This window comes from Theropithecus gelada, chromosome 17 (genome assembly GCF_003255815.1).
Source record: "Theropithecus gelada isolate Dixy chromosome 17, Tgel_1.0, whole genome shotgun sequence".
Classification (NCBI taxonomy): domain Eukaryota; kingdom Metazoa; phylum Chordata; class Mammalia; order Primates; family Cercopithecidae; genus Theropithecus; species Theropithecus gelada.
In genome coordinates, this window is record NC_037685.1 from 72,704,357 (window position 1) to 72,719,940 (window position 15,584).

Consider the following 15,584-nt stretch of genomic DNA (forward strand, 5'->3'; position numbering starts at 1 on the left):
TAAAGTACCTGTCTGAGTACCTGGCCTGTAATCCAGGCTGATAAATCTTAGCAAGTACAATGAAGGTAACAATGAAGCGAATCCTTCTGTAGAGAATGCTGCATACTAGGCCCTGTTTATGTATATCATCAGAGTTCTTCACTAACACACTATTATCTGTCACTCCCATTTTATAGAACCCAGGCTGTCTGGCTGCAGAGGATGACAATAATGATGGAGGTGATCTTGGTGATGACAACAATATAAAGCACCTAGTAGAATGCCTGGTGCATGGTAAATTCTCAGTAAATGCTTGCTATTATTATAATGCTGGTATTGTTTGTAAAGATTTCTAAAGATGGAAGTGCTACATCTATTTTAGCTACTTATTCAAGGATTAAATTGCTTTTATCTCCTTTCCTATATCTTAAAACTCTTTCTTGGTATCAGTGAAGCCTATTTTCTCATTTTAGATCTCCAGAGTGGAAGAGAATAAAAACTCCCCTGAAATAATTACTCTTGTTGAGGATATTTAGTAAGTTATTGACTCCAATCCCCTTAAGGATTTTTAAAAAATGGGTGCTACTTTGCTTTCCATGCATTTAATCTTACTTGTTGCTTTTACCTAAGACCTTCAGAGTTTTCTTTCATTCCTCTTTGAAAGCTGAAAGAAAAAGTGGACTCTGTTTTCTGATACTGGTGTCACTGTTGTGGTGATTAGAGGAAGAGTCATTCCCTGATGCTAACTCTAATTCTAACCCAGGCTCTGTTCATGTGTGACTGAAAAGTCAGAGCAGTGGACCTGACTTTTCATCTTTTGGCTGATTGTATAAACATGATACCATTTATGTAAAGGGCTGATTTGAGGATTAAATGTGATACTGCTTGTAAAAGCAACGATAGCATGGTCCCCAACAAATACCAATCAAGACATCAACTAATACCAGATGAGGAATCTGATACCTTCAATTAAAAATCTATTCTTATATCCCTTTGTAGCACTGTGAATCCTCTAAGGGCCTCTGTTTCTGCCCGCAGGGTAGGACTCAGTGTTGTCTGCATGTTCTTGTGGCATCCAGGGCTATTCAGGATCTGGTGCCTACGACTCTGGCAGCCTCCTCTCTTGACACTGTCTCCCACCAAGGTGTGCTTTTCTCAGCCATACCAACTACTCTGTCCTTCTCTGAACTCACTGCGCAATCCTATACCTCTGTGCACTTGTGCATACTGCTTCCTGTGTCGGACATGCCTTGACTTCTTAAGCACATGGGAAATTCCTCAGCATCTTTCAAGAGTAAATTCAAACATTACATTCTCCATGAAGCCTTTCCTCATTTCATCTCATAGCATTGTGTGCAAAATTCTCTACAGAACTTAGGAAATTTAGTTGACTTTGAGTTCGTTCTTTGAGGGCAGAAGCTGTATCTTAGTTTTCTATCTCAAATGCCTGGTGTGCATTGAGAACTTAAGAAGTGAGTGAATCACTGAACCATACTCATTCTCCAGTCTTAGGATAGGAACCATCTCCCATTACCCTCACCTCCTCTGAATCACCCATTTTGGCCCTTAGCCAACTATTGCCTTACCCTGAAGCTCAGAGCCAATCTGGCACTGTCTTGGTGCTCTCCATGTCCAGGGCAATGAACACTCGTCAAATGAGCGACTATGTAAGACGATCCAATCATTCAACATCATGTTGTTCACATAGTTTATATAAAATCTTATGCTGTTTTATCCTAAATAACTGCATATGGATTTTTTAAAAAGCAAATGGTTTAATTTTTACATTTCTTAGATTTTGAAATTAGACATCTGGTTAATTATTATAAAGATCTTTCCTCTTGGAAATGACAGAACTTTTATTAATCTCTGGATACAGTTTAGATCTTTTGAAAAATGAGGCTTTTCCAGAGTTTTGGGTTAAAATGGTGGATTAAAAACTGCATCACAGAAGTTCTAATCCCCAATACTTAGCAAAAATAATGAAACTTCCCCCAAAAGAACAATTACAAATAAGAACCAAAAAGGGAAAGGCAATCAGCTTGAAATACTTCATGGAAAAGAAACACAAGATTCCACAGTAGAATGGAGAAGCAGGGTACAGCTTGGCTCCCAACCCTTCTCCCTTTGTCCTGAAATGAGGCTTTGCTTTCTCTTTAGACAAAATAATCTGATTTTGTTTGTAATTTTAAGGAACACTCAGCCCCTCCTAAATTATTTGTGTAAATTGACCGGAGCACAATTTCTAATGTGAAATCTCCAAACGATAGTCATGCTTAGGAAATACTGAAGTGTCTTAATATCTTCAGGAGCAGTAGTAGTACTAACTGGTTCCTCAGCATTGAGAGTTTTGTGAAACTGCAAAAGAGCAGGCAATGTGAGAGCAAGGGGAGAGCAGAAGGAGGAGGAGCCGGGGACACAGAGAATACATACCCTGGATGATCAAAAAGAAAGCCATGGGATAGTCCAGTTTTATGTAGACATTTTCACACTGATACATTTTTTTGGACGGGCTAATTAGGGTTCAGATAATTTTCTCCAAGACTTTAGGAATGTGTCCAGGTTTGGACCCAGGTTATTTTCTTGGTCCATAAGTAGAAGATTACCTGTAAATTATCCAGGATGATTCGGAGGGAGTGCACCTGTCGCCGAACAGCACCTGAAAACCTTTCATAGGTTGCAGCATCGTATTCACTCATTTGGATCTCCTTTAGCCTGAAACCAGAGGAGTATAAAAAGTTAACAGCTTAAATCACATAAATGTGGGTTTTTACTTTCATTTACCTCCTGCTAGAACTTTAGCAAACTTCTTGGAAACTCAGATTCATGTTAATGAGAAAAGGCAAGAAGCGATGTCTCCAGCTATGCTTCCATATTCAAAGAAGGTAACATCCAGTAGTGTGCTAGTAAATGGTTAACAAACTAGGACAAGAACAAAGTCCTAGATTTGTAGTGTTTGCTGATTTCCATGATGTAAATATTGCCACCATGATCAGTTACAAGCTATGAACAGTGAGTTAGAAAAAAATGTGCACCATTGGCTCTCATGAGCTAGTATGAATTGGCTTTGTGGTACACCATTGCTATATCCCAAAGCCATACTGTGATGTTTGCAGCCGATCAGTTCATGTGGCAGATTCCTAAGAGGGTTCCCATGGGTTGCTTTTTAAGATTGAGATCATGTATTTGGTTGACCAAGATAACAGTTCAAGCCTAAAGAACGTAAGTAAATGTGCTGCTCTGTATTCCTATGTGAGAGTTTTCTAAAATCGCTGACAGTGTAATCTAGACAGGACAATTGTATTTTAATATTACTGTGGCTTTGAAATTCTGTCTTCCCAGTATGCTGCTCCTTTTTATCAGTTTTTATCATTTGCTTCACTGAAGCCCCACCAGCACACTGGAAGCTCCCCATACACATTACATGCCCTGCAAGTGCTTCTCTCCCACTTGGAGTGTCCTTCCCCTGACTTTGCCTACTAACTCCTACTTACTCTTCAAGACTCAAGTCAATGACTGCCTCCTCCAGGAAGCCTGCTGTGACCCCCAGGTCTCTCTTCTGTGCTCTTATCTCACTTCATTCTTCCCTCAGAGAATTTGCTCTCCATGCTGTAACTATCTGCCTTCTGTCTCCCCAACTAGGCTCTATGCTTCTTTAGATAAGGGCTGAGTCTTTCTCATCTTTATCTTTACAGTGCCTAGCATGGAACTAACATATAATGGGTGCTCAGAATAAATAGAAATGAATGACTGAAATAAAAATACAACTCAGCATTACTTAAAATGCGGCATCTTAAACAGTCAGTAGAAAGTTCATTCAAAGAGTGACCTCTCTCGGGTTTTACAGTGTTGTATCCACAATACACTAACTTAATCACACATTTCTATAAATTTCTATTAATATAAAAGGTACTGATACTAGGACAAAGAAGAGTAAGTGCAAATCTCAAAAGCCCAAGCATAACATAATCTTCTAAACTGGTGTGTGTATATGCATGCAATGTTGGAGATATGAATCCTAGGTGTACAGCAGAAACTCTTATCTAATGTGTATATTTTATCACCTTGAGCTAAAACAGAAACCTCAAATACTGAATGAGAATAAATGTTCTCTATTCTTCCCTGTCAGGTTGGGAAAAATCCATTCACCATGGGGGAGAGCTCTAGAAGCTTATTACGATTACATAATGCTGGGTCTAGACTACCATGGGGTAGACTGGCATTCTTGCCCTATCACCCCACTGGATAATACCAACTTAGGTTTCAAGATCTAGCTCAAAGGCTACATCCTTTTTGAAGTCTTGCTTGAGCCCTTGCATAAAGCTGGCCATTCCCTTTTCATGTGCCCTATACAGACATCTACCATGAAACTCGCATACTTTATGGCTTTAATAGATAGGCCTGTTGCCCTCTCTTATGGTGTTTTCAAATTTTTCTTTCCATAGTAGGAAATGTTTTACATTGAGATCTTGTAAACACAAATGCATGTATGTATATAGGATAACTGAAACAAAAATTTAATGACAAATAATTTTATTACATAGGATGTACTCTGATGTTTTCTATTCTATTCCTCAGGGAGAAGGACCATGTTTTATTTTTTCATTGAACTTCCAGTACCTACCACTATACCTGGCACACAGTGGCACTCAATAAGTGCTGCTGGATGGCTCTTTGAAAATACTGACTATTACAAGGTAAATACAGACGAGGCCACTATAATATCTGAATGGTTGTATCTTGAGGTGACATGCCAGGGTGCCTTTCTAAATCTAATTAACTCTCAGTCCTGAAGAATAAAAAGAAATATGTGTATAGGACTTGACCTCCTGACAATACCTCTTGTATTTAGTTTCTGGAAGTCTCTGAAATCTCTCTATGACTTTTTATTAGATTAAGTTATGTCTCAAGTATCAAAGCTGACAGAAGCTGGGCACAATGAACAATGCAGGACACACCACCTACCCCTTCGTACCTAAACTGGTGTGTGTGTGTATGTCAATATGCTTCCTCTCAAAGAAGGGAGATTAGCACTGATTAGAAACAAATGTAGACACAGCTGTCCTTGGGGTGGGGAGGGGATGGAGGAGAGAGAGAGGAAAAAAAAAAAATACATATATAGCATAGTGCCTAACATATAATGGATGCTCAAAATGAACTGAATGGCTGAAATAAAAATACAACTCAGGATTATTTAAAATGCAGCAACTTAACCTAACCGTAAGTAGAAAGTTCATTTGCTGGGTGACCTCTCTTGGGTTTTACAGTGCCGTATCCATAATGTGCTAATTTAATCACATATCTCTATAAATATAAAAGGTACTGATATTAGGACAGGGAATAATGAACATATATCTCAAAAGTCTAACCACAACACAATCTTCTGAACTACTGTGTGTGTGTAGGTTCGCACACATGCAATGTTGGAGGTATGGGTTGTAGGTGTATACGTAAATACAAACACATATACACACATAAAAACACATATGTACATACACACATATATATCAAGGAAGGAATTGGCCATTTGGTAAGCCACCTCGAGCAGACTGGTCTTTGCAGAGTGATCAGAATTAGCTCCAGTTATAGGGCTACCACTGGTGCGATCATGTTGCACCCAAAACACACCACATGCTGTTTTAATTATGAAGAAATCTGGAAACCATATTCCAGATCGTGTCGGTTTTCAGAAAGATCACCTACAAGGCAATCAAAGCTGATAAAATTTGAAAGATGATGACTGAAGCAGGGGACGTAGAAAGAAAAGAGAAATTTTAGCCTCTGGATCAAATGAGGTACCCATTGCTAATACTCTCAAGCCCACAAAACTAGCTGGAAATATATCTTTCTGCTTCTTTAACCCTGATCAAAACTGCAGGGCACAGCTGCTTCACATCCTAGTAATCTATGTGGACTAACTGCATTTTGTTGGCACAGTATATTTTTAAAGGGTATATTTATTGTTACGTAAGAGTCTGGGAATTTTAGTTCTCATTTTACTTTTTCTTATAGGTCAGACTTAAATACTATAATTTTGAATCAATTATAAGGAAAACAAACATAAGCTTAGATCCACTGTGTGAGGCTGATTAATTTTACAAATGGTAGTGGATGCAATCTCCACAGCTGGTGCCCATCCTAAACGCTTTTTCTAAGTGTGTACATGTACCTCACTGTCTATTTCATTTGCTTTTCACTGGTATAATGTTTCTGTTCTATTTTATTCATGTTTTATGCTCGTCTCTCTTTGTTAGTCTGCCTGAGTTAATATATTCTTGATATGTAGGGGCTGGTATCTAGCTTAAAACCAGATACACATAGATGCTATCAAAATGCTGTGTTGATGATGTCAGGAACCCACTTAGCAGCATTAGGCTCTCCAAGGCACTAGCACAAACTTTCTGGCTCATAGCTAGGACTGCCTAGTTTCAGTCAGTCTCTGAATTAAGTACTAAAGGATGACTCCATTACTTGTATGCATGTGTGTATCATTCATTCCACAAATACATATGAAGGTTTGCTACATACCAGGTTCTGGGTGTAGGTCCTGGGGTTACACTAGAGCACAAAACAGACGGATGCCTGACCCCCAGAAACTTACAGTCAGTGGAGAGATAATCAACTATTCACAAATCACATAATGGGAAACAGTGCTAAGAGTTATGGAGAAAAGGTACAGGATGCCATAAAAGGATCAATGGTGGGAACTGACCTCATTCTGCATATGCGTAAGTGGCAAAATTGTTTTAAAACTTATTATTTGATGATAGTGAAGAATTATTACTTTTAAAAGACTTAATAATAGTATTGTGAGTATTTTTTTTTGTTTTTATATTATGGAGATACACTTGGAAATATTTACAATGAAATGATAGAAGTCTTGGATTAGCTTCAAAACAAGCCGGCAGAGAAGACTAGGAGTGGAGCCAGATTTTTCTTCTTGCAGTTGGGGGGGGGTCGGGTCCATAGCATTCATTATACGTTCTTCTCAACTTTTATGTTTGAAAAGTTCCTCATAAAAAGTTGAAAAATTTTCAGCAGCATTAAATGAAATACTCACCAAATGGGATGAAAGTTCCATTTCTACATGAAAATAGAAAGCAACATCTTTCTCTTGGTGTTTTGCTGTGCCCCATCTTTCTCAGGATCTCCATGTGTTTCTATTTCTTTCTCTCGTTTCTCACACCCTTGCCCAGCTCCTCTGTCTTTCAACCACCTTATGGTATTCTCTTTTACTTCAACTGCGACTCTTCTCTGCAGCATTTACTAGATGTGTATATTTTCCTCATCCCTTCCCCGTGTCCTCTCTTTCCTCTCTTACACTCGTTAAATTCATTTGCGTTATGGCACAGATGCCCCTTGACTTCTTCCCCTGTAGGGCAATTGTCCTTAACAGAACCACACTCCTTACTCCTATTACGGCAACAGGAGAAGGAGGTACAAGCACTGTTACCTTTCTGCCTCCCTGTGAACTATGTGTGTGCCAGAACACTCTATCTACCTGTCCACTGGGGAAAAATTTAGACTGAATAATTACTTGGCAGGTTTTAAGGGTGGCAACCATTGGAACTCATTAATTGGGGAGGGGAGAATGACACATGTCCAACTGTTTAGTTCTTTTCCTAAATGCGTACTTTATAATTCGTAAGAAATGTAGAGAACTTTCTTTCTAACAAGACTGTTCACTACACTATTCTCTACCTTTTTTTGAGACGTTTAAACACTTTCATTCCTAACATAGTTACTTGTTCTCATAACCTCCCTGGGAGAAAGGGAGAGTGAATTTTATTTCCAGGAGAGCAAATTCAGGCACAAAGAGGACAGATAAACTGTCAACAGTCACCAGGGAAGCCAGCAGAAGGGCTGAGAGCAACACTCTTGCCTCTAGCATTGAGTGTGTTATTTACCTGCTGAACCCTGTACCCGCGAGGGTCTGAACTGGCAGGCTTTCCTGAGGGTGTGGCGGCAGGGCCTGCATTCTTGTCTCTATTGTCCTGTACTGTTTACTTGCAGGATGTGGAAGCACAGCATGTAATGTAATACCAGATGTTCTACGTGGGAGGAATTTCATAACTCATACACTTTAGCATGCTTTTTTCTAACTGCGCCCAGCTCCTCTCATGCAGCACAAAAATGTAAATCTGCTTCCCAAATTATTACCAGGTCCTGGAATCTGAAAGGAAATATTGGTGGTTCTTTGGTATTTTTCACTTTTAGCTGAAGCACACATGTGGATGTCTAGGGTAACATCATGTGGATTCTTCTTATTTTTTAAATGGCTCCAATTGTAGTGGCCCAGAACAGCTGGGGAATGTCCAAGGGCCACAGGGTCATTGGCCTATATTAAGGTCTCTACTCACTGATGAGGCCTCCCCATCCAAACTCACTGTCCCTCCTCCCGAGCTGGTACCCATTATCCTGCGTGGGCAAGCGGCCTCTCTCTGCCACAGACACTATGCTCATCCTGCCCTGGTGCCTCTGCTCATTTCGTTTTCCCTTTCTGGAATATTCTGGCTCTTCTCTTCCCATCTCTAAATCCTAGCTGAGCTCTGGCCGCACCTCACAGCAGCCCACTAAACTTGCCTTTCTTTGCACTGCTGGAGGGGACAACCTCTGCACCCTATGACTTTAGCACTTAACTCTCTCTCTCTCTCTCTCTGTGTGTGTGTGTGTGTGTGTGTTCCCTTGTCCTGTCTCCGTACTAATCTGCAAGATTTCTGAGGGCAGGAAGGGACCATCGTGTAGACTTACCTGAATTCCCTATGTTGCCTAGGAACAGATAGACATGGATGGGGTGATTTGAGCTTTAGATTTTAAGGAGCCTGAGTAGAAAGAACAGGGGATTTTGTTTATTTGGCTGTTTCAGTTAGGGATGGGGATATCTGTGGATTTCAGTTTGAGGTCCGAGTTGCAGCATGAGGTGGAAACGCACACAAATCTAGGTTTCCCCATAGTCCACCGTGACATTTCACCATAACAGTAGTGCTGCTCTAAACGCGATGGGAACACTGACCTCTGCTGGAATGCTCTCTGGCCCATCTCTCTAGCAGCTCTCTTGACCTCCTCGGGAACTGCATCTTTCTCAGCCTGAGAGACCTGGTACACCGTATGGCCTGCATCCAGCCGGTAAGGGCCTCCTTTGCCACCCAGGCCTGCCGTGTCTCTTCCCCCTGGAAGGAAAATATGGAAATTCGGATGATAAATCTGAACTTGACCACCGAACAAAAGTTGGGTCATGGTTTTAGGACAGGCTTGTGGAGGATATTAACTGTACTTAACTCGTAATTAAACAGTCAAATTACCTTCTTCTGGAAAAAGATGTATTCTCTTGTTTAGGATGTTTTTCCTTTTTCCCATCTGTTCAAATACTACCTATATATCAAAGCTTACTCCAACTTCTACGACACCTTAGCTAATGCTGCTACCTCATAGGGATTCATACTCTTGTGTACTATTTCATATTTATTTTTCTCACTAACTATATGATAGATGAGATATTTTATTTATTTTTGTACTACTGCACCTATAAGAGTGGTTTGAATATCAAAAGATACTTAGTATATATTTGCTAATTAAATGAACAACTGTTCCCTTCCCTCAGGTATTACCTTAGTTTTCCTTAAAATACCTGGACAGTCAGGCTATAAATACTGTTTTTTTCTGCTTTGCAAGTTATAAAAATAATGCACAGAGAGGCTAAATATTCATGACCTGATATCACTGGCTTAGCCAAGATTAGAAGCCAATTATTACACCCACTTTGACTTTTGGTTTGAACAGTATATAATGTAAACACCACCAGCTTTAGAACAGTCTTTCAATAGACACTCAAGTTCACATAATACATATTACATATACATATTACATTTTATAACATAACATTGTATGAACTGTCATGTTGTAAATGCCTGTAAGGCCAGGTAGGTCATATGATAAAAAGTTGTGGGGACATTGACTAACTTAGAGAGGACTAACTAAATACATCCAAATTGAAATTATTTTAAAACACTACATGGACCAGAGGAAAAAAATACATCTGTTGGCTAGATTTGGCCTTTGGGCTATAAGCTTGTTACCCCTATTTAGGGGTAGATTAGAATACTAGTAACTCGTTTCTTTTGTTTATTCACATGTAACTTGAGAACTTAGAAGAGAATCCAATATTGGAGGGGCAGTATAGTACAGTATAGTATATTATAATATGCTGCTATTGTATGTTATGATATAGTTAAACCAGACTGCTTGGGTTTGAATCCTGGTTCCAACCCACCAGTCATTTATCTTTGGGGAATTACTTAACTTCTCAGTGTCTCAGGCTCCTCTCTATAAAGTGGGGATACTAATATTATTTCCTTCATGGGATTGTCATGAAGCTAAAATGCTTACAGCAATATCTGGCACATAATAAAAGGTATATAACGGACTGCTTTTACTATTATAAAACAAAGCCTAGTTATGCAGAATTAGGCAATTTCTAGTTTCATAAAGTGGAAAATTTGAAGGCTTTTAGACTTTGGGTAAATTATGTTACATTTTTCTTTCACCATCACCACCCCCACCCCCACCCCCACGTCACCACTGAGCTTTAACTGGTCTAATAAAACTAAAACCAAGAACTCAATATGAACTGCTCCCCTTTTGAAAGTCCAGTTAGGTCATTTCTTTTTGGGAAATACTATGAGAACTGCCTATTAATTACACTACTCTAATCTTTTGATTGGAACATATTTCACTTTCATTTAGAAATGGGTGGTGGAAAATTCCTTCTGGGATGTGTGTGACTCCCATTTCTTACTCATGGCCAGCCAATAGGCGGAGGGGTGCAGTAACTGGACAGTGACAATGAGCTCTAGGAGGAAAAGGTGTTTCTGGGATCTAACTCCTTTCCTACAGCAGGGTATCCTGAGTATGGGTGGATCATGAATTTGAGCTGAAAGTTTCCTAGGTGCTGAGATGTTATCATTCTGGTGAAAGGGAGAAAGTGGTGGAAACATCAGAAGCTGGTGTGAGTGACTGGCCACATGAGTCACAGGGCCCCGGGGAAAGTTGCACTGGGGTGGAGCAGGTGGTGCTCTTCATGATCTCCACTTCCCAGAGCCTTTAATTTGTACTATTTCAATGAAAATGCTTCCCAGAGCTTCTAAGACTGCAGGGCATAGTCTTAAAGCTAAGCTGGACATTCCAAACCCGTTTAGAAGATAATGGGGAGGGTGGGCAAGGGAGGAGCACTGATGAAGAAAGGGAATCAGATGACTTGTTGGGCCAGAGCTCACTTCAAAGAAAAGAATTCTGAGGGAAAAGAATGGCAGAGAGAAAAAGAGCAATTGAAGCCAAGGAGCCTTGATCAATTGAAAACTAAAAGCCAGGTGAAACAAATGTAGCCTCAATCTGGACAGACACGTGAGCTAGTAAATTCAAGTTTGGTAACAAATAGGAACTTCTCCCCCAGAGTAGTCCACTGCTGGGAAACCACATCTGGCTGGCTCGTTCCACAATGCATTCCATATGGATTAAATCTTGTTGGCTTGACACTAACTTCCAGATCAAAGGACATTTCTTAAAATAGCCTTACTTTAAAGCTGATGCTTGATGAATAAACAGAGTAGACAAGAAGTCCACAGGCCTATTTGATAGCACATTGTCTCAGCAGAGAAACCCATTTCCTCCCGAGGCTGTCAAGGCCAAGAGGCACAGACCATCCCAAGGAAGGTGAAGTACAGAGCTCCTGCCAGCACTCCTCACGGTGAGATAAGCTCAGACAGTGCGCACACAGTCTGGCCCTATTCCTGTGGCCTCGCAGATGTGTCTGCTCCAGCTGCCGCAGAGGAAAAAGGAAGACGGCAGTCCTGGGAACAATGCCCTAGTTGGGCAGCCAAGAGGAAGGAGTCGGCCATCGGTTTAGACTGCAACCAGCCTTATCTCGAAATCTTGCACCCTCAACATACTTCTAAGACGTGGAAGACAAGGACCATTTCTTTTCAAAGTCAGTTGCTCAAGAAAGAATTTACTGTGGATTTCTGGCATGATCCCAAGGTCATGGAATTTGAAAGAAGGGATTAACACTTTAGTGAAAATATTCTTTATGCCAGGCATCGTGCTCAGTGCTTAACAATTGTAATCTCATTTAATCCTCACCACAACTTAAGGTGGTTCACACTATCCCCCTTTGACTGATGAAGCAGCTCCAGGAGGGTCAGCATGTTCTTAGGTCACAGGGTGGCAGAGCCTGTGGGACTCCAAATGCCAGGCTCTTCGCATGCCTTCATGTCATGCTGGGGTAGAGGGCAAGACGACAATCCAACTGAGTAATAAGGGAGGCTGAGAAAGCAAGCCGGTCTCTGAGTCTTCTCAGGGGCGCTGTGCTGGCCTAATGGGCTTGGGAAACCTCGGGAAGGCTGACTCAGGACAATGCTTGTGCCACCAACCTGTTCCGCCAGCCCAAGTGTTGCCGCCCACATGAGGCATGTTGTCTGGGTCCTCCTTCCCGTGTTTGGGGGAGCTTACATCTTCACCACTGTCTCTGTTGATGGTTATCTAAAAATGAAGAATGGAGACATGTTTACTATCCTGTGACAAACATCAGGAACTGCATGACAGAAAAAAAAAAATTTTTCTCCTAAGTCCTTAACTTATCACATAACCTCAGGTCAATGGACTTGATAAATGCTGTGAGTATTTGGCAAAAATTCCATCAGATGGATTCCAACATCCATCTAGTTGGGAAAGAGAACTAATTTTTTTAAAAAACTCAAAGAAAAGTAAAGGAGCTGGACTGCATTATAGCTACAGAATGTTTCTGGTGCAAACCAAGCTGTGAGCATTTACCAGGGCTTGAGACTTACCAGATGCAGGGAAAATGGATCTCACTGGAGAGGGGTATTTTGCCAGTGGTTTAAAAGGATCACCACCTAGCTGATCCAGCTGAGTCATTATACACACATTTATCCATTCTATTTTCAAAGAAATCCCATTACTCTGAGAAGTGCCATTTTACATAAAATATATGGAAAAGAAAAACAAAAAGTTATGTATGTATGCCTTAGTGATAGATTTATGTTATACACTAAAAACTGCTTATTTATTTTTTGGACCCACTTCAATTTTTATTATGGTATTTTGTAGCTTTCCTAATTCATCTTTATTGTAAAACTAGATTTATGATTCCTGCAATTCAAACAGAATAAGTAGTACTTTAGCCTTCTTCTGTGAGAGCCTGAAGTTCATTTCTTCCTCTTTCATTCAGTACAGTGTCACCAAAAGGAGTGATAATCACACAGAAATTTCAATCCTAGTAGTCAGTTCAGTAGATACTACTCCACAATAAAAAGAAAACAAAGCATTCACATTTTATGCACACTATGAGCCTGCTCTCAGATGTAATGATTTCCTAGAAGACAAGATCAAATTCTCATTCATTTGTTCAAATAAGACTCACAGAAAATGTACTGATGGGACATTCTGTGAGATACCATGGGGCCTACGCCATGGAGGATTGGTTCCTGCCCTCAAACTGCTTACAGTGGAACAACAGAGCTTACAAATAAATGGGCCTGAAGTGGGTCTTTAGAGTTAACCATGCCATGTTGGTACCTGGGTTTTTCATTCTTGATGTTGGGATTAATGCAGTTAGGTAGGTAATTTGAGGTCTTTGCAAATAAAATGGCCATTAAGAATAAAATCAACATAACCTCTATTGTCTTATGTCCAAGTTGGTTCATTTCAAGTGTTATGACATCGTAGGGATTTTAATTAGCTGGGCTTTTCTGCAAATAGCTTTGGCAGCACCAACAAAATTTTTGCCAAAACTTCAGCATACTCCAAGAAAATTTAGCAGGCAGACATGACAACTGATATAAATTCCACACACATAATCATGCTTTAAAAATGGGTGAAAATAATTTTTCCTCCTGTTTTCTTAAACAAGCAAGATAAACTCCCAATCTAGAGTGCGGTGGTGGGATCTTGGCTCACTGCAACCTCTGCCTCCCAGGTTCAAGCAAGTCTCCGACCTCAGCCTCCCAAGTAGCTGGGATTACAGGCACCTGCCACCACGCCCAGCTAATTTTTTTTATTTTTAGTAGAAACGGGGTTTCACCATGTGGGCCAGGCTGGTCTTGAACTCCTGACCTCAAGTGATCCACCCGCCTCGGCCTCCCAAAGTGCTGGGATTACAGGCATGAGCCACTGTGCCAAGATACATTTTTTTTGTAATATAAGAAGAAGATATTTTATTTTTAAACACAAAGACACAATTTATTTTTTATTTCTTTTTTTTTTTTTATATTTTAAGTTCTAGGGTACATGTGCACAATGTGCAGGTTTGTTACATATAGTATACATATGCCATGCTGCTTTGCTGCACTCATTAATTCGTCATTTATGTTAGGTATTTATCCTAATGCTATCCCTCCCCAAGCCCCCACCCCACGACAGGCCACAGTGTGTGATGTTTCCCACCCTGTGTCCTAGTGTTCTCACTGTTCAATTCCCACCTGTGAGTGAGAACATGTGGTGTTTGGTTTTCTATCCTTGCAATAGTTTGCTCAGAATGATGGTTTCTAGCTTCATCCATGTCCCTGCAAAGGACATGAATTCATCCTTTTTTAAGGCTGCATAGTATTCCATGGTGTATATGTGCCACATTTTCTTTATCCAGTCTATTATTGATGGACATTTGGGTTGGTTCCAAGTCTTTGCTATTGTGAATAGTGCTGCAATAAACATACGTGTGCATGTGTCTTTACAGTAGCATGATTTATAATCCTTTGGGTATATATCCAGTAATGGGATGGCTGGGTCAAACAGTATTTCTAGTACTAGATCCTTGAGGAATTGCCACACTGTCTTCCACAATGGTTGAACTAGTTTACACTCCCACCAACAGTGTAAAAACGTTCCTATTTCTCCACTTCTCTCCAGCATATTGTTTCCTGACTTTTTAATGATTGCCATTTTAACTGGTGTGAGATGGTATCTCATTGTGGTTTTGATTTGCATTTCTCTGATGACCAGTGACGATGAGCATTATTTCAAGTGTCTGTTGGCTGCATAAATGTCTTCTTTTGAAAAGTGTCTGTTCATATCCTTTGCCCACTTTTTGATGGGATTGTTTGATTTTTTCTTGTAAATTTAAGTTATTTGTGGATTCTGGATATTAGCCCTTTGTCAGATGGGTAGATTGTAAAAATTTTCTCCCATTCCTTAGGTTGCCTGTTCACTCTGATAGTAGTTTCTTTTGCTGTACAGAAGCTCTTTAGTTTATTTAGAACCATTTGTCTATTTTGGCTTTTGTTGCCATTGCTTTTGGTGTTTTAGTCATGAAGTCCTTGCTTATGCCTATGTCCTGAATGGTATTGCCTAGCTTTTCTTCTAGGGCTTTTATGATTTTAGGTCTAACATTTAAGTCTTTAATCCATCTTGAATTAATTTTTGTATAAGGTGTAAGGAAGGGATCCAGTTTCAGCTTTCTACACATGGCTAGCCAGTTTTCCCAGCACCATTTATGAAATAGGGAATCCTTTCCCCATTTCTTGTTTTTCTCAGGTTTGTTAAAGATCAGATGGCTGTAGATGTGTGGTGTTATTGCTGAGGCCTCTGTTCTGTTC

General features: G+C 40.1%; 1 protein-coding gene across 1 annotated transcript in view; it reads right to left on the reverse strand.

Annotated features, from left to right (window-relative positions):
* The window catches only part of VWA8 (von Willebrand factor A domain containing 8), a 389,692-nt gene that overhangs the window by 31,278 nt on the left and 342,830 nt on the right, over window positions 1-15,584 (reverse strand). The window contains exons 38-40 of the mRNA XM_025364717.1: window positions 12,405-12,513; window positions 8,993-9,149; window positions 2,586-2,694 (exon numbers count right to left, since the gene is read on the reverse strand). Coding sequence (XP_025220502.1) covers window positions 2,586-2,694; window positions 8,993-9,149; window positions 12,405-12,513 — 375 coding nt within the window. The remainder of the gene's footprint in view (window positions 1-2,585; window positions 2,695-8,992; window positions 9,150-12,404; window positions 12,514-15,584) is intronic.